A 21,179-nucleotide genomic window follows, 5' to 3' on the forward strand; every position below is an offset into this window, starting at 1 on the left:
TAATCATATAGCAGTCTCTGTGGTGGTACAATAATGAAAGTTGTTAATTAATAAATGCCATAGAGCCTTCGGGAAGTTATTCACAGAATAATTTATTTAAGTATAAAGGATGATAAATAGCAGTGCACTTCTTCTATTCAGCAAGGGGGTCTAATTACAAGTTAAGTGTTTTTATTTAACGTATTTTGTACCTAACTAATCTGCCTAGTAATAATAATGTGTGGACATACACGGCCATCTGACCCCGAGCTAGGCAGAGCCTGTTATATGGTTATCAGACAGTTCACATATCAACACAGATAGGTTGTAAGGGGCAGAGAAACCTGACCCCCCTCAGAAGCATTGTTACTATGAGAGGGGGGTTAGGTTCAAGAGCGGTGGCAGCTCTGTCGGGTGAGCGCCCGCTTCTCACGCAAGAGATGCGTGTTCGAATCCTGGCGCTGATATGTACCAACGAGTTCTTTTCACTTAAGTACAATGTATACCATCGCTCTTACGGTGAAGGAAAACATCGTGAGGAAACCTGCATATCTAGATTTAGCACATCTAGATATGTGAACCCACCAACCCGCAGTGGACCAGCGTGGTGGGAAATGGTCCAAGCTTAGGATGGCAGTTTAGACCTTGGGGATATGCACAAAGGTTCCACTCGAGAGAGCCAGGTGCAGGTACTTACGCCCCCACAGAGAATAGAATAGAATAGAATAGAATAGGGGGAATACCTGACGGTTTCTCTGCACCTGATCGTACGTACATTAACACCCAAGACCGAGTACAAATATCTGTCTTTAAACAATGATTTGCCCCGGCCGGGCATCGATCCCGGGACCTTAGGCATAGCAGTCAGAGTCCCTCACCTACACACTACGGTTCGGACTTAACCTTCATGTACATAGATCATATCCATACTTCTTACACCGTCGAGTAGAAAGCGCGATGGCCGCGGCGCGTGCGCAGTGTTTTTGCCGCGATGAATATTTATCACCGGCCGCCATTAGCTACCGGCCATAGCGGGACCACAGACTAGCTAGACGCGGAGGAAGTGGGAAGCTGGGCGGAAGTCGGGAAGCTGTCAAATTGGCGCTGTTAAGTTTGATTAGGTGACGTCGGGATGTCGAAAATTATAGAGTCATTGAAGCTTAGATTAACAATTTACGAATAAGATGGAGTGTCAGTCCTTAAGAAACGTCTCGTCAAACAACACTTCACTTCTTAGAGTACGTACCACACCATTGTCTGAAATTACAATAATAGGTAATGGTTGCTGTCATGAACTTGTTTTTAACCTCAACGAAAAAGTGGGGTGTTATAAGTTCAACGTGTCTGTGTAGGTATCTCTGTATATGTATCTGTCTGTGGTAGCGTATATACATCTGTACTGAAAACTACAATTCACTAAGCTTTTGTAAGTTTATAATTTGCTTTCATTATTATTTCATAGAACTAAATGCTTATTTTAATGGATTACCCGTACGACTATGATTCATGATTATGTACTTGTTAGGTATAAACAGTAAAACTGAAGCGAAACTTGCCCGTAACGCCCTGAAAACAAGGATGATGCTCAACCGTCCACAATACTTTGTAATATTTTATGAACAATCGTCTGTGCTTTGCATTTTAAATGCCATCGAACTAGCTATCAATGAATATTGAACCAGCACATACAAAAACACCTAATCTATTCAAGTGGCTAGTCGCAAGGGTCGTGACACGAGCGACAAGGACGCACATAGAGTTACAGCTGAAGAAAAAAAGTGACAGAACTATGTCGACGACGGGGTCAAACGTCGACCGATATGTCATAACCTACACGAAAGAAACAGAAGTATAATGATCCGAGCAAGACAGAAAGGGAACGCGCTTACAATGACGTTTAAGGGTTAAATGTCAGGCAAAGCCGCGACCTGTGCGAGCGGGACAGACTTATGTTTTTTAATTGCGCTGAAACGGGACGGAGTGATTGAGGTCAAAAGACGAGTGGATACAGCCCTGACCTCCTGGGAGTTGTCGTGGGCCGGACTCAGTAGGAATAAAACTTGTGAATTATGGGCTGGGAAGTGGAGACGATTTCTACTCACAGCTTCTGTTTAGTGATCATTATTTCAGTTTTAGTAGCGCCCATGTGTTGGACTTTGATCGTGCTGACGGCACTTTAAATCGAAACGGCTAATTAATCACATATCTATTTTTCATTTAGCCTCGGCCACTTTCCGTTTTATTTGTAGGTGTCGATGATCCTCTCTTGGTTTATACTATTTCTTCTTCGTAAATTTATTGCAAAATTACAAGTCTTATTCCTATCGAATATAATGTATGTGACACTTCAAATTGCTATGTATTTTTAATGCTAATACCTTAAAGGCTGGTTTATAGGCTGAAACTGAAGTAAAGTGACTGTAGACTGATCAACAGTTTAGAATATACCTATACCTAACTAAGGTAAAAAAAAACTTATTCCTAAATGCGTCCCTGGTCGAACACTGCACTAATGAATCGGGACAGCGACACAATTATTAAACAGTTCGCGACGATCGGCCCGCTGATGTTACTGGACGTCCACAAACAAATACGAGTAGATACGTTTCTAGACGAAAACTCGCGAAAACCTCCCGTGATTTCCGGACGTTGCCAAGTGGCCGTTTGTAAATCAGTTCAGAAGTTGCTAACAGTGTTTCAAATTGTTTCGTTTAAAAACTGTGATTGTGATATTGATTGGCCCAAAGGATCGTTTTTACGAGCAAGCATTGGTTTTTTCTTTATTGAAAAGGGTTTAAAAATACACTTTGTATACCTACATAGATCGTTGTTAATCTTAAACAATGATTTGTGTTTAGTGAGAGTGTGACTAAAGTGGATTAGATAAGTGTTATCATATACTTGTGTAGTGTTTTATATGTGCAGAGAAATGTTCAAGCATGAATTTCATTTCTCCAGCAAATTACTCGAGTTGCTGACTAAAGGTATTACTTATACAGGGTGTTGCAAAAAGGGTATACTAAGCCGAAACCAGCATGTGTAGTGATTTCAGATTCGGGCTTAGATATAACATGCTGCACATGCTGGTTTCGGCTTAGTATACCCTTTTTGCAACACCCTGTATACATTTACATAAATCTACTAATTAGTGGTATCTTTTGATAAAATATGTATTATAAATAACTAGATGATCTATTAAGTTAGGCTAATGCTCGTTAAAATTAGTTATAAGGTATGTTTATGTTTACTCCGCAACACACGTCTACTAAAATCACTCCTTGAAATAATTATAATAACAAGTTGTGCGATTCTCTTAATTGTCTATCAATTTAAGTACTTGTAGTTAATAAACAGCCTGAATACATTTTCAAATTATACATAATTAATGATGTAATCAATATTCTAATTTGATAGTTTACGGCGGGATGTAAAACAGCACACAAGTGTCGTAAATCTCTTTACCACTCCTGGGAATTATACGGAATTTGCTACAAATTGGTCGCATTTTAATGATCAAGATTAAAAAACCCTGAAATTCAACACTAAAGGTCGCATAACTTTAGGACGGCTTCGCCGATTTTTATAAAATATAGTTAAGAACACTTGGGGTAACATTACCTATGACTCAAAAAAAAACGGTTCAGCTGTTAAGGAACTACGCTACCACAGACAGGGTGCACAGACCGTTAAACTTATAATACCCTAACTAATATTATAAATGCGAAAGTAACTGTGTCTGTCTGTCTGTCTGTCTGTCTGTCTTTTACTCTTTCACGCCAAAAACACTGAACGGATTTGAATGAAATTTGGTATACATATGGTATAGACCCTGGGAAAGAACATAGGATACTTTTTATCCCGGAATTTCCACGGGAAAACTTTTTAAGGCGAAGCGAAGCTCGCGGGAACAGCTAGTTAAGAAATAATTTTGCCTTCTATGCTGTATACATGCATGAATGCTTTGCTTAAGACTGGACTAGGCCTAAAACCCTTCCTTCATTGGAAGGAGACCCGTGCCCCAGCAGTAAGGACGTGATGGGTTGTGATGATGATGATGAAGACTGTCATCCTTGAAGTGGTGGTCAAAGGCACCCACTTTGAGCACTACAGTAGAGCGATCCGGAAAAAATGCAGCACATTCTATTCGATAGTCTATTCGAAAGTGCTGTCAACCTGTCAACAACAAAATGGCGGTGTATAGATTTGCGAAAGTTTGACAGCTATCATTCCATAGGTCATTGTCAGAATAATATTATGTACTCTGTGGTCATTCTTTTCGAAACTCATTCGAAAGGTAAAAAGTGTTCGAAAGCGCTGTCAAGTTGACAATAGTCGCATTCGCATTCGATTCTATTCGTTAGCTCGAATTTTCGTGATACGGGTACAGTACACATGTACTCACCACACGTGATAGGTTGCGAGTTTTGTTGCGAGTTGGGTACAAATCTAGTGCAGGTTCCGTCACCATGTTTTCGTTCACCGCAAGAGTCTAGTAAATAATTATGTTGTTTGTTCTTGCAACTACATGGCTTTAAGCAACAAGCTACTAAGTGACCCCAATTATATTGAATGCAAGTAAAGTGTCCTTAAAATTTTATTTTTGCATTACTTTTATGAGGAAATAAAATAAATTATACCTAAAATATCTTGTTATCAAGCGATGTAAGTAGTAAAATCCAACGGATTTTTTAATTAGGACATCACCGGTGTAATAAAAGAATAATATATTTTTTAAGGAGTTTTCATTGGTTTTAAATTGTGGCCATGAAAAAAACAAAGGAACATAACATTACCTATAGTTTCAGACAGGAACATAATATTAGAGGAGTTTTTTTTATACTGCGTTCCCAGTAAGCAATAGTTTCGTCTGTTACGAGGTGCGCGTAAAAATGCTTAGAGTGACAGATAATGTATGCAGATCACAGAAGAAAACCTAAACTTTATCGTTTCCGTTAGGGTGAGGCCACACGAGCGTAATTTTGTGAGTAACTTCCCCGCCCCCCTCGTCCCCGCGCACACTTTTCTGCCGCGGACAACTCACAAAATTACGCTCGTGTGGCCTCACCCTTAATTGCAAAAACCATACTAGAGGCCTTATACTCAAATAACAGTGTATCCGCTCCGCTTCGCCACTCCGCTACTGTAGTGGCCCCACGGGACGTTTTATTGACATTTTACAACTTGTTTCAGGCTACACGCCACGGGAAGGCTTCAGCGGCGACGCCAGTAACGGTGAGTAACATTGTAACATAACACATGGGTAGGTATCAATCCTTTATGTGAGCCACGGCGGAGTAGTGTACAGTCAGGTCAAGAAAAACCTTAGCGAGACGGAGACAAACGGCCAGGTAGCGCCTAAAAGTATACAGGCGGAGTTTTTAAAATAGCGATCTCAAGCTCACATGCTGCTCAAGCACATCCACATAAACACCACTGCTACACACATCACACACAACACGTCCCGGATTTATAACAGATGTACCTGGTCCCTTCATCATCAGGGATCGCTATTTTAAAAACTCCGCCTGTATACTTATAGGCGCAGGCCACCGTACCTATTAAATTAATTATATTTCCCTTTTCGAAAGGTGTGTAGTTTCTAAAATATTGACGTTTACCAATATTTATACAATGAATGTAAGAACTTTAAAAACATTTGACTTTAACTTTGAATTAAATGGGTGCCCGCACGAAGAGCAGTTTTCAGTAAGTACAACCTCTGTATAATAAGCAGTCTTACTATATCACACACTAAAATATATGTATAGGTACATTATGTTATAATTCAATAAAAGTACGAAAAATAAATGACGAAATCAGCCACTTAATTTCAATACACTCCGCTCCCTTTAGCTTGGCAGTTCGGAGCTGGAGTCTCTCACTCGCCGAGACATGGACACTACAATGGACCTCTCACCGCCAGGTCGGGGGGCTATTCTGGCAACACCGGAGATAAATATCCAGGGTCCAAAAAAATATGTAAGTAATTTTTAGGTTAAATATAACGAAATAAATGAAAGGAGCCTAATTGAGTCACGTAAACTGCACCTTCTTACCCTTGGCAATCAGGGATTGGCAACTAATTTGACAAAATAGCTACGAGAATGCATTAAAAAAAGTTTATATCCAGTATAAAAAATATCTTGAGTAAATAAGGGCTGATTTTTCAAAGGCCAGATAAAAGTTATCTGACCATTGAAAAATCAGCCCTAACTAATTAATATCTTCGTAGCTTAATAATTATGACAATGTCTCCTTCCCTAGCAACCGAGGTAAAGTTAATGTTATTCAATATCCTTCTTACTCTTTATTGACGAAAAAATGTTGTTTTTAGGTGTATTACGAATTACGAGTAGGTATTTATTTCTTTTTTTGTACATTTAATTGAACTGTCGTTTGTGTGTGTGTGTGTATTTGTGCAGCACCAAATGAAAACTAATTTAATAAAAAAACTTGACCCTGGAGTCTCCAGAATCGGCCCCCAGTAGAGGTGCAATCTAGGTTACATCGCGGAGATTGGCACTGACTGCTCCCTATCTTTCATTAAACACTTCCTTTATTACTTTACGCGAAGCACACCCGTCTTCTACAGTTATTACTGTTGTTATTAAATGAAATGTGTAAATAATTATGTATGAAGGATTTTTAGAAAAAAATACGTAATATTTTTCCTTCTACTTCAATCACAACTGTGAAAAGGTTCAAAAAGTTAAATACGCTAGTCAATGAGTCAAATGCTTTTATTCATTGTATAAATGAATAAAAATTTCATGTACGTAATATTTTCACAAAGTAGTCTCGGTTCGAAAAAGGGCTCTTTGGAGACAAGAAACGCCTGAGCCGTCATTTCAAAATAGGACTATAGTTCGCTATTGCTAAACCAATGAAACCTGGATGAGTAAGATTCCAATGCAACAACATTTTTGTCAAACTTATAGAGGTATTCCATGAAGACAGTGTCTCAGATATCCAGGTTTTAATAATAAATATACATTATTACACAAAAAGTATATAATCATAATATGTATAATGATTATGATCATAAAACTTTGTTTTATGCTTTGACAATACTACACTCACGGGCAATGAAATGTTCCAGTCACAAAAAGCCGACACCAAACGACCCCATTTTTTCCAACATTTAATTTAAAATTTTAACAAAATATTATTGTATTGGTTGGTAATATCCTGATGCTCCGTTAAATGTACTTCAATGTTGCAGAAGGCGTCATAAAGCTAGCATTTTCCGTTTAGGAGTAATTTGGTGTTTTTTTCAGTGGAACCTTTTCTTTGCCCGTGAGTGTATAAGATATACCTAATTACGGCAATCGATCACAACTACTTTATCTGTGGCGTTTACACTGAAACAGCGGAATAGCACCGGTATGTTTGTTTGTTCTTGGCTGAAATGCGGTTTGATATGCTGACAGTAAAAGGTAGGCGAGGTTAAAATGTTATATGTATAAATTAAAAACCTATTTACAGTAGTTGAATCTACGAGGTATTTAAATCTAATTTAGCTTTACTTGTTTTGAAGCTACTAGGTCCATGTTATTGTTGGTTGGCGTAGCCTATGAATGACTACGCAATCTAAATAATTTGTAACACTAGAAGGAAGGTTTAGGATTATTCAGACAGGAAATTTCGCTTCTCCATACCAATTATTGAAGTCTCGGGCTTATTATTTATACAAAAAATATTAATTTCAGTGTAAATATCAATTTTAATTTTATATTAGTTAGTTTTAGTTAGGCATTAATAATTATAATTTAATCAAGAAGATCTCATTATTGTATTGACAATCAAAATAAATAATTTCAGTGAACGTTATTTCTAGTCTACTAAGAATCATAACCAGAAGTACCTATATTTCCTTCAGTTATACAACTAAAACAACAGCACTTTAATTCAAAAAGTTGCTCTACAAAAAACAGGTTGACCTTTTACCGCTGTGGCCTGCAGATAATAATAAAGTCAACTTTTGCGTCAGTTTGTAGATCACACTCGGCCACTTCCGTGCAGTTTCGGTCAGGATCGAAATCGCGAGCGGCCAATGAAAGGTTTCGTTAATATTCGTCTGTCAGGATCTTGGGTTCCGTATGGTTTGTTATGGGATATGTGATGCGTAGGGTAATTGCAAACAGTTGTTATCCTCGGATCGGAAGTGGGGAAGCAGCAGGAAGATGCCTTCCTTAGTTTGTGTCATTTGTTATAATGTACACTCACTATAGTATTTTATTACAGACGAAATACTACATACCGTACTTAATGTATTTTCGTGTTATACTATATCTTTGCTCGTATACTTTATTATTTGTATATGGGAGTTTATGACTATCAGTTGCATAGTATAGGTAGATTGTACCTAATGGTCAGATCCCTAACCATTAGGTACAATCATTATAATATAAATACATACATTAACAACTAATACGAGAGTATGTACGCAAAGCTGACATATATGCTTTTCGTTAAACTTTTTTAATTACATATTAACATAATTGCAATGAATAACATGTGTAATTAAAATGTTACTTGCAAAGTGCATTCTCTCGCAACTCCAAATTTACGGACCTCTGAACGAGGTTGTCAATTCAATTCTTAATTATGGCCTTGTGCCCTTCGCTCGGGGTGCCCTTCGTGGGATCGCGATGAAAGTGCAGAATAGGGCTTCGGGCCACCAGCACCCTTCCTTTCTTGTCTGGACTGGACATTGCAAACTAAGATAGGTCACTTTTTTATTACCCAGCAAGTGATCCGAAAACTTCTCTGTCAGCGTTGATAATTGTTATGACTTACCCCCTTCTTTTATTCCGTGCTTCGGACGGCACGTTAAGCCGTGGTTGCTTTTTCGGCAGCTACGTGAAGCCTAGTCAGAAGCCTTCGGGCAGCTTGAAAACATCTGACAGTCTAGTTGATCACTTACCCGACAACTCTGAACTCAGAACAAGCTTGCTTGTGTTGGGGTCCACCAACCGGCACTGGGTCCGCATGGTGGAATAGGCTTAAAACCTGCTTACCTCTAGGGTTTTTGACAATTGCTTGTAATTTTCTGATTCTTAATAAAGCGAAGGGCATGTGAAAAAAATACCCGAAAGCGACTTATTTAGCCACTTTTCACTGAGCGCTACTTAGAATTAAACTTCACATGTCTACAGTACCTATAGCAAATTGTGTGTCAATTAAATGTTTCTTACTTACTTTATTTCTTTCAAATTAAAAATTCGATAAGATTCGAAAAACTTATATGTATGTAAGCTTTGCTGATTGTAGTGTAGTAAAGTACACCTGCAGTTGAGTATTTCTCTTGATACAGTTACAATGCAGGTTTCCACCAATAACGCCATTCTACTGTTACCTGCTTGAAATTTCAAAGCATTCCGCGTTCATTCATGTTGCTCTGCTCCCGTATAATGGTACGACTTGCATTTCCATACATAATTTGCATCTGTATCACTGTTGCATACAACATGCAGTTTTCACACTATGTTAGTATGTGTATACTGTACTCTGCGAAACTGTTTTGTCAATAATTTTCGGATTTTAAATTGTAATAAATTTGACTCCAATTACTTTGTAAAAGTTACTTCTTTCTGATTTCGCGATAGGACCCCAGGACCGCAAGTCTGCAAAATTTTATAAACACGATGAAATTTCATATTTTATAGTTATTAGGTAGGCAAATATGTAACTTCCTCATGTTAGAATTTTAGCAGACTTGCGGAGCGGTATTGTTAAACTCGCAAAGTGCCGTCACCAAATTTTAAAAACATAAATTAAATGTTTTAAAAATGTATCACAATATTTACTTTTGTAATTTGTAATATTCTGTTGCACTGTTAAATATGCTTCAATATTGCAGACGGCGTCATTAAGCTAGGCTTTTCCGTTTAGGAGTAATTTATTGCTATTGTCACTGGAACGTTTTCGGTGCCGGCGGGTGTATAACATATACATATGGATATACCATGGTAACAGATAATGGTGACTGCAGTGTACAATATAAAGGGCGGTATACAATGCGCGACTCCTGTGACCTATCATTGTTTGTTTTTTGTCTCCACCCTCCATTGCGCACTCAATGGAATATTGTGGCAGCTCTCCGCTCCTAAAGACAACCTACAGTTAAACTGAACTTGCTTTATATACCTACTATGTATATAGGTATGCATAGAAATAGGACATGATATATTTTCTGGCATTATGAGGGGAAAGTTCCTATCGGCCCGTTACACTATTCGCGTATATTATACGTCTAGTATTATGTGGGTTTTAAAGCTGCTCTAGTATCATAGAAAATAGGAAAGTCAATAAAATTATACTACAGTGCCTTATATTTAACATTTATAGCTTCAAAAGCGATGTAATTTCAGCTCGCCCATTAACAGCTTCAACAGAACCAAATAAAAGGAAAGCTACTCTCAATGTCGGATTGTTAACATAACACTATTGTATCAGGGCATTGCCTATGCCAATAGTCGTCCTATCGGCCCGCAGCATCAAGCTACGGAACCCATTTACGCGGTTCTCACACCATTGACACGATGAATCGGCCCCATTAGCAGCTAAGAACACCGAACAAGAAAACTATAAGGTTAACTATGCCCAAAAGGAGCAGTAAATACGCCATACAATTTGTATGGAACGACCGCTGTCTAGCAGTTACCAGGTTGCTGATCAAGATAGCGCGGTGGCTGCCGCGCCGCGACTGCTCCCGATGTTATCAGCCCTCGCTATATATACCCCGGTAGGTACCCACTGCGCACGCGCGATTGATGGACCAATAGGAACAATGCGAATTTGGAAATTATGCATTTTTGATTATTTAACCGCCGAAGAGACCAGAGGATTGATAAATGTTGGACTTCTGTCTCTGTCATTGGCAATAACAAAGTAGCTCCGTTATCCAAGCGTCTCAGACTGGACGGACTGTTTGCAGTTGAGAAGGACAGTTATCTCTTTTATTGACTATGAACTCTACAGTGTTCATACCAACCAAACATTTATAACTCCCATAATTATGTTCCCCACAACCGGTTAAGAATGAAGAGTCTACTCTTCCCTCATACAGGTTGTCCCAAAAGGTTATGTAGCTGGGAAGGGGGGTAATAAGGGTGTTCACAGGAGTCACCAGAAAAATAATACAGCGTTACCTAAAATATATTTACCACAATGAAGGGTTAATCTACTATCTCCAACTTCAAACCAACACAGCAGCAAACCGCAAAAAAAACACAAAACCTGTACTTTTCCCAACAAAATCTGTACCGTTCAATTTATTACAAGTTTTAAAGTTTCAAGTTTATAATTGCGTGTATAAATTGTGTCCGGTGACACGGCGGCCGGTTGCGAGAGATTTCGCTCCAGTTTTCGAACCCGCGTGACCTGACGGACCGGGGGCTACGCCAGCTTACGAGAAAATATAAGCACGTGTTTTTTTGTATCTGTTAAAACTGTTCCGACCATCATTTGTTTTTTCTTTCTTCCTTTAAATGCGAAGATATAGAGCGCTGGTATGGTGACCACTAGATATAGGTAGTGCCAATCCATTAGAGATGCTATGCTGCGTTGCAATGGATTGGATGCGTGATTGAATGAATCATCAAAATCATATCCATTAGCTCCCACACTTAGTAAAGCACTGGTGCTGGTCAAAACGGACATCGTACCGTGTGAGGTCACGTACTAAGGGCCAGTTGAAAACCAGTACTGTGGTCATATTGTCTGCCAATATAAGCACATGCTGAGCTGGTTCCTTTTTGAAGCAACGAGATAGAGTTATGGTAACCGCAGCAACGTTTTCAGTAAACTAGACTGACCTCAACTCTATCTTGTCATATAGACTGCATTGCATGACAGATGTTCTAGTACAGGTTTGATAATTTGTCGAAAACCATAAAAGTTTACGTTTTCTCGCATACAAAGTAGCACGCGGAAACTATCATGAGACTTTTGACAAATAATGTATGCAGATGACAGAAGAAAACATAAACTTTTTTCGTGTTCCTAATTTGCGAAACCCGTACTAGAGGCCCGTTTCATTAATTCGTTTCTCGTGAAGCTGAAGTGACCCCCCCGGGACTTCGCAGTGCTCAACCACTGAGCTATAGCTGTGTACTTATCGTGAATGCAATCCACCGAGATGGATTATATTGTGGCGCTCAAACTTCTGTTGTTTTTGTGGTTTCCTTAGCTCATGAAGTGATTGGTGTTTCTTGCCAACTGTAACATGTTTTTCAGCAGTAAACCTCAGAGAAGATGTACAACATTTCAGTAACACAACGAAGGCACTGAAGCCATGCCGAAAATACTGACGGAAGTTCCGTCACGGAACCAATTTCAATAAGTGCTACTGTTATGAAAACAAAAAAAAAACACACATAATTTTCCGTCAAGATTATAGTTAGTAGCGGGTAAATTCCAACTAAAGGAATCGTACGTATCTTACCATTTTAATAATATGTCTGGAGAATTGGCATCGGCAATGCCGATGAAGCGGACGCACTTGTGTGAATTTCTATACAAAGAATACTGAATGCGATGCGTCCGTTGCTTACTGTGCCGAAAGGTGTACTTACATTTAAACCTCACATACCTAAAATTGCTATCTTCACAATCTGCCATTGTCCAGTCAATAAATAGTAACGACTACAAAACCCATATTTACAACAGCCGTACACACCTATTTACCGAAGTTGACCTCAGCTTACACCTCTCTCTTTCGCTCATTACGGAGGTATCGGCCCACTCCGTAATCAATGTATTGAACATATAAATCTGTTGGCCTTTCGCCGAACCGCCGCGACCGGTTGCGGGTTCGACTCCGGGCTCATTTAAACTGTAGCACATTCCTACGGAGGGCCGAAGCTGTAGGCGTGAGTTGGGGGAGATTATTCAGGACATTTCTGTGACAGGCGATATGTTCGGTACCTAACCTATGCTCAGCTAAACTGACCTAAAAGATCATTCTAAAAAACATATATTTTGATTGATGACAACAAAAAATCGCGAAAAAGAAATGCACTTCAAGTAGGTACTATGAAAAGTCACGTGACCAAAAAATATATTGATTTGTATAACGTTGTTGCAAAATGACACCCGGAGTCAATCTTTCGACTTGTTGTAACCTTTATTTAGCGCTGTGTAGAATGTATGGACCCCCTCACATTCATAATAATATGCATGCATATATTATAAGGCACTCTATACCCACAGAACAACTCGGCCTTCTATGAACATCATCAGCCCGTAGTCTTCCACTGCTGAACATAGGCCTAACCCAAAGCAGCGCCATAACACTCTGTCCTCGGCCTTCCTCATCCAGCAACCACCGGCCACTTGCCTTAGCACGCATGTCGCGTCGGAGACTTTATGAATATGTGACCTCAAACTCGTGGTATTGACTATACATACGGGTGCGTAAGTGCAGGTCCTCTGCGCCCGCGCAGCCGCGTCACAAGGGAATGTACTACACTCTACATACAGTATTATGTACCTGCTACATGAATTTCGACCTTTGTTGTAATTTTTCGTCTTTTATCTTGATTATTATGTTTAATAAGGGTGGGCTTTGTGTGGTGTTGTGGTGTTACGCTCCATTGACTCACTCTATCCTGTTGTCTGGCAGAGAATGCTTTTGGCATTAAGTCCACCTGAATGTACCTATATGTAAGTAAAATGTAAATTAAGTAATAAAATTATAAACATATCCTCTTACATGATCATGATGATGGCGTCAACGGCGTGAGAGTGTTATCATACATAATAATAATATCAATTGTAAACCTACTTTTCTTGCAGGTAAATAAATAAAGTAACTATATTTTTATACTTACGTACTACCCCGGGCCCCGTGTAGAATTATTCTAACATATAAATAAAATGAAATCTAAATTCGCTAGACCGCTTTCGATCTTTCAAACAGATTTATTAAATGGCTCACAGACAGTTAAAATATTAATGAAATTATAATAATTATGTTCATCACTCATTCAATATAGATTTACAAAATCATACTACCTCTATAAACCGCGTTGCAACCTCGAAAGGACAAACATACATTTTCGCATTTATAATATTCAGTATACTCAGTCGTCGAGTCAGAGATGACGCCGGCAGCCTCCGAACCGTTTATTATACTTTATCTGCCGACAGGAGTCGAGGACAAAGGATTTATACATCCGGGGAAAGGGAGGTTGTATAGTGGAAACCACCCGAAACACGACAGTCGCGTTTTAAACCTTACAGCTTGTGGGTTAAGAACGGTAAGTAATCGTCATATCTGGTGGAGAACTGATGACGTGATGACTGCTGGGGTAGACGAGTTGTTGGAGACTTTGGATAAACGTAGCGTGGGATGCCCTTCAACTCGGGGGACTGATGACCTCAGATAGGTAGCCGGTGGTGGTTATAATATAGTAATAAATATGTTGGGACATCCACACACGGCCATCGGACCCTAAGCTAGGCAGAGCCTGTAATATGGGTATCGGCTAGCTGATATATCCACAGATACATGTTATTAACACACAAAACCCGAGTAGAAATATCTATATTTGAACAAATATTTTCTCCGGCTGGGTATCAAACCAGGAACCTTCGGCATAGCAGTCAAGGTCACTAACCACTACCACCATTCGGTCATCATTTCGTTACATTAGTTTAGATACAGTAATTTAAGCATAATATAAAGTTAACCAGATAAATAAATCAAATAATACTAACCATCCTCCTTATTATCCACTTTACGACTCCTAGTATCTAAGTTCCCAACTGATATTACCTAAGTTAACACTCAGCGGTCTATTAGGGACTAATAACTCTTTTTGGACAATGCCCCATAACCCCGCTTTCATTCCTGCTGCTGCACCAGATAACGGCATTGGGTAGGGCTGAACATGATGTAATGACTTGTTTGTTTAATTTATTATTATTGAGGCTTTCTGAGCATAGAAGCAGCGTACTGATGCGATAAAATATGTTAAAGATTGGCTTTCAAATAATTATAATTATATTATTATAACTAGACTATTACAACTAAAATTAACGTGTATGTCACACTACAGATTTGTATATAAGTTACAGGTTTGTATTTACTTCACCTATATCATTTTAATAAGTAATTCTTCTTCTTCTTCTTCCTTGCCTTATCCTTATTTAGGGTCGGCTTTGTTGGTCATGTCACGCCATTTTACTCTATCCTCTGTCATATCCTCATTCACTCCACACTCTCTCATATTTTCTTTCACGCAATCAAGAAACGTCTTTCTTGGTCTTCCTCTCTTGCGCCTTCCTTCGGGTCTCATTTCCAACACTTAATTTTAATAAGTAATTAAACTACTTAAATTCTGTTTCACAATGTCTGGATAATTGATACCTGTGGTATGAAAGACTCGCTCTCAATGTCTTATAGAGAGTGACAGCATGTCTTTTATTCCACAAGTAGCCATTATCACATATTATGCATCCCCAATTTCTCTATCAAATAATTCAGAATTCCTGGCAACCCTACCAAATTACGAGACCGCCAGTGCAGTGCGGGCTGCGTGGGCGCACGCCGCTTGCAATGTCGTCCCCCACCTGACCGAGTTATAGCCGCGGGCGCGCTCCCGACACTGAATTAGTGATATTAGGGGGCTAGAGATTTAGCGCTAGATTGTCGGCGGCAGCTAGCGAGTAAGCGCTTTTAAATGGGCTAAGTAGGAGGGTAACGTATTGAAGTGGTAGCGCTGTAGTGGCAACTGGAGCGCTTTCGCTGAAAGTTGTAGACATTGTAGGCAGTGTAATAACGAGATGTAATTGAAATCCGTTTTATGAAGTATTGTTTATTCCGGAAGCTAGGTTAAGCTTTCAAACAACGATACGTAAATTGCAATTTTCATAATAAACTTTGTCTGAAAGATTTTTACCCTTCTGGTAGAGTATGCTGAAACTAAAAATAGAGTTTCTGTTTAAATTCCAATGTTAAAGGAAGTAATTCATAACAGGTTGAGTACCTAATTCATATCAGCTTTATTACTGAAGTTTCACTTCAAGTTTATAGTTGCCTCTGTGAAAGTGATCTATATTTAATGATAAATTTTAATCGTGTTCAGAAATAAACCATTATTACATATCGCATTTAATCTTAATTGGCACTGTAAGTTTATTTACTCCGATGGATCGATCTATTTGGTATAAATCTAGATGGTAAAAACGACACAAATATATAAAGCAGTATACTAGAACAACTGTATTCATAAATTTGAAATAATTATATTTTCAGTCAAGCTTAAATTTTCTTTTATGAGATCAGCCATATAAATTGATGGAATGTACCTACCTTACCTTTTATTTTCAGGTGTGCAATGAATCTTAACTTTGTACCTGTGGACTGTACAACATATATTATAATGTCCTCTCCACGGCTGAATTAGTGATCTGCTAAAATATCTCCACGTTAATTGGAGATACATAGTTCTAGGCCGAGAACAAATGTCTATTAAACATGTCCCTACAAGAACACAAACCACAAAAACTATGCTATAGACCAGAGCCGTAAGTACTTAACTATCAGATTCCCTTCCGTAGATATCAAATCACTGATAAACGTTTCGTCTATTCCATCGTTGCCCAACAATACAATAGCACTGCCTGTCAATACTACTTTATCTTAAGCTTTACTAATAAGTTAACTGTTTAGTAATGTCCGTTTGGTTGCAATGGAGATAAAATTACTGTTTGTGTTAGAATATTAGCTTTCTAAGTAGACAGTGTAATTTAAATGAATGGCATTTTGTGGGGATATTTACGGATGAGCTCAGACAGTGGCCGGTAGTTGAGTGAGGAATGCCGAGTAGTCAGTGTTGTGACCTGGAAATTATATCTCCAATAGAAAATATAATAGATTTATATGTAGGTTAATACATAATGGGTATAAAGTGTTCTTTCAGACTGGAGAGTACTTAGTTAACCAATGAGTATTGACGATCATATAAAAGTGGTACATACCTTTTTGAACCATCAATAAAATATTTGACTTCTATAGCACACTTTGCAAAGTTAAGTAAATTATTATGTATTTAAATGTGAGAACTATCAATGATAATAAGGGCATTCCACACACACGATCCTAAAAGACATAGCAGGATTTTTTGCTCTGGGCAGGATTCGAACCCGTATTTCCGTGATCTGCCTTACCTTACGGTGTCGACAAACGCTGGCATAATCATTCTACAACTCATATTGCACAAAGCAGCGGTGACCGTGAAATGAACACCCTGTATCACTGACACAGATAGTGTTGGTTGTATTTAAATATATTCATAGACGATGGTTATCTACGTAAACGGAGCATCACTCCATATTACGAAAAACTAAGTTTCAGAGTGCTTACAAAAACTTAGACAGTAATTAACAAGAATTTAGCGCTGTCAAACGCATACAAAATCTGTCAAATTTCGTTTTAAACACTTGTTAAACAGTTTTTAAACTTTTTTTGTGGTAGAACAGTAACTTGTTGGATTAAACGTGCCGATAGCACGACAGCTCTCGTTGGTTAGTTTTTCGTCAGTTTAGAGTGACCCCCCCCCCCTATGTATCGGGCTCTTGGAGGGTAATCGACGGGAAAATAGAAGATATTCCTCAGATTCAACTGTTTATTTTAAAGTTTAGCGTTAATTAAACGTAGATTCTAATTTTTATCAGTAATTTTGTTTTAAAAACTAACCTAAGCGATAAAAATAAGAACCAATTGAAGAATTAACTATTATTATAAGAAGTGGGTCCAATACATAGGTTCCACATAAAACTAATTATTATAATCGTTTAATTTGACAAAACAAAATAAGCTACAACTAATCATTCCCGTTGAAAAAATATTGAATACCTATGAAATATTAAAATTTAATGAGATGTTGTAAGTTTGAAAGCTCTGTGCCCCCGTTGATGTCTTTTGTATGGAAAAGTCAGCGGGGGCCAGCGGCGCGGCGTAGCTCGCAGCATAGGACTACGAACTTTTTTTTTTTTAATTTCGTTTTATTTCATTCATACACTTGTTTATCATTAATGGTTTTTAGGGTTCCGTAGCCAAAATGGCAAAAACGGAACCCTTATAGTTTCGTCATGTCCGTCTGTCCGTCTGTCCGTCTGTCCGTCTGTCACAGCCGATTTACTCGGAAACTATAAGTACTACAGTGATGAAATTTGATGGGAATATGTGTTGTATCAACCGCTACAAAAATATGACACTAAATAGTAAAAAAAAGAATTGGGGGTGGGGCCCCCCATACATGTAACTGAGGGATGAAATTTTTTTTTTCGATGTACATACCCGTGTGGGGTATCAATGGAAAGGTCTTTTAAAATGATATAAAGTTTTCTAAAAAACATTTTTCTTAAAGTGAACGGTTTTTGAGATATCAGCTCTCAAAGTCGTAAAAAGTATGTCCCCCCCCCTCTATTTTTATAACTACGGGGTATAAAATTCTAAAAAAAATAGAGGTGATGCATGCTAATTAACTCTTTCAACGATTTTTGGTTTGATCAAAGTATCTCTTATAGTTTTTGAGATAGGTTGATTTAACTGTAATTTTGGTTAAGTTATTGTTATATTTGCTGCTACGGAACCCTTTGTGCGCGAGCCCGACTCGCACTTGGCCGGTTTTATTATTATTGTATTGTAGTGTTTTTGTTACTTTTTTTTTTAATATGTGGGGACATCTCACATACGGTCATCCGACCCCAAGCTAGGCAGAACCTGTGTTATGGGTGTCGGACAACTGATATATCTACACAAATACATATATAGATAGATACTAAATATAAATATCAACAACCAAGACCCGAGTACGAATATCTGTCCTTAAACAAATATTTGCCCCAGCCGGGAATCGAACCCGGGACCTTCGGCATAGCAGTCATAGTCACTAATCACTACGCCATTCCGCCGTCGTTTATAATACGTTATTCGATTTTAAGTGGAAATTTAAATGTTTATAAAAATGATTTTTTATTTGTTTCAGGTAAATCCAATCATTTCTATCAAAAAACATAGCTCTAGTACCAAAACCCAGGAAGACAATGAGGTAACACGTCTTTATGGGAAACACATTACCGCCAATGGATCTCATACCAGGTCCTCACTACTTCAGAAGCTGAGTCCATTAAAATAGATACAGCACAACCGCAGGTGTGTAATGAAAGCATCTCGAGATCAGCCGATAGTCGGCGATAGGTACGAGCACCCCACGGCGGGGGAGTGTGGGACTAATGGGAAAACTTACAGTTACCGTTATACAGGGTGTTGTAAAAAGGGTATGTAATGTAAGCCGAAATCATAACGAAAGATATTTGTCACGTGGTTAACCTAGAAGATATGTTTTTTGTCAAATTTCCAAAAGTCGTAGGTATAACATTCATTTTTAGGATGACCAAAGTTTTGCAACAATTTGCAATATTAGCGATTTAAAAAAAGGATCCTGTAAGTTTAAGTATCGCAGTTAATTATTTATCTGTAATTCAAATATTTTTTCGCGACTACACTGAGAGCGGCTGGCACCAATTATTAAAACGAAACTAAATCTAATGCTGTCCTGCTCAGTAAGCATTCAATCAAAGCAAGAGATCAATACATTTAATTTAGTTTAAAAGTTTGATGCAAGTAGGGTGAAATATGTCTACTCTGTCCTTCATGTCTCCATCTAACTCTCTCACACGGCCACCCTACTCGCAGGGTCGGGACAATTAGTGGTGTACTATCGATAATTACGATCGACTGTCGAAACGACGTCCGATCCTCGATCGACATACGATCTAGTTTACGACGGTCGTCATCGTATCGTGCAGTTTACGAGGCGAGCTAATTGGTCAGGAAATTGCCGGGCGATTTTGAATAGTCGTCTGTTAGTGTAGAAACTGCAGTGATAGTGTAGATGAATGGTGATATAACGTTGGAATATAGTTTTTCCGAGTTCTGTTGTACTGTTTACTACTGCAAAATTTCCGTTATACACTCGCGACCAATGAAAAAGTTCCTGTGACATACAACTTTATGACGTCGTCTGAAATATTGAGGTACATTTAATAGTTCAGAACACCACACAAAAACTACTATTGTTTTCAAATAGTAAAATAAAAAATGTTTGAAAAACATGGGGCCTTTTGGGGTCGGTGTTTTGTAAGTGGAAGTTTTATCATTGTTCGCGAGTATATAGTATGTGTACTTGGGATTGAGTTTTATTTTATATTTAAAGTAGAAAAAAAATATAATTATGTAGGTTGGTAATTTAAAGGAGGTATTCACCTTTTCAGGGAACGTATGTACCTATATGAATTTAAGGAAGCCTCTTAGATCGTCATACTTGTATTTATAGGTACTTTATACAAAACAAATATCATACATAATATATGTAGGCATTACGTCTAAATGACTGATATTATAGTAACCCATCGACCTACATGTTATGTAGATATTTGAAATTGTAGTTCGCATAGAACGTAAAGTATGGATACGATAGCTTTAGTACAATTTAAATAAAAATATAAAATTACCTAAACACATGTATCGTAATTAGACATATTTCTTTAGCGTTTGATTCAAGAATGCAGCCTTTTAATCCTGGATGGAAGAAAAAAAATTCAATACGACTATACTGTGTTCATTATATTATTGGTTTTTTGACATTCGAAAACCCATACATATTTGATGACTGCAAAGGAAAACCAACTTTACTTACCAGACATAAGGAAACGTCAAAAATTCAATGACATAGTGGAAGCTCTATAAACATTAGCTAGTTTATTTTTTATTTATTTTATTTTATGGAAAACTTACAGCTAAAATTTAACAGTATTACACTAAAAATAAACAGTTGAAAGCCAATTACTAGTTTGTGTTACCTGTATACCTCCTGTAGGCTGGCTGGTAGACAATGTTATAAGCATTCAGACCACCTTTTGCAAACTTATATCTTATACTAGCTGTTCCCGCGAGTTTCGCTTCGCTTTAAAAAGTTTTACCGTGGGAATTCCGAGATAAAAAGTAGCCTATATTTTTCTCAGGGTCAAATTTCATTCAAATCCGTTCAGTAGTTTTGGCGTGAAAGAGTAACAGACAGACAGACACTGTTACTTTCACATTTATAATATTAGTAAGGATTAGTAAGAATTATATTTGCAATAAAGTATTTAATAAATAAATAAATAACCCGTGCTCAGTTACA

At 38.0% G+C, this 21,179-nt stretch overlaps 1 protein-coding gene across 1 annotated transcript in view; it reads left to right on the top strand.

The window, feature by feature from the left end:
• LOC105383766 overlaps positions 1-21,179 on the top strand; it is a 184,968-nt gene that overhangs the window by 16,737 nt on the left and 147,052 nt on the right. Inside the window, exon 2 of the mRNA XM_048622441.1 lies at positions 5,170-5,211. Coding sequence (XP_048478398.1) covers positions 5,170-5,211 — 42 coding nt within the window. The remainder of the gene's footprint in view (positions 1-5,169; positions 5,212-21,179) is intronic.

Source organism: Plutella xylostella, chromosome 8, assembly GCF_932276165.1.
Source record: "Plutella xylostella chromosome 8, ilPluXylo3.1, whole genome shotgun sequence".
Lineage (NCBI taxonomy): Eukaryota > Metazoa > Arthropoda > Insecta > Lepidoptera > Plutellidae > Plutella > Plutella xylostella.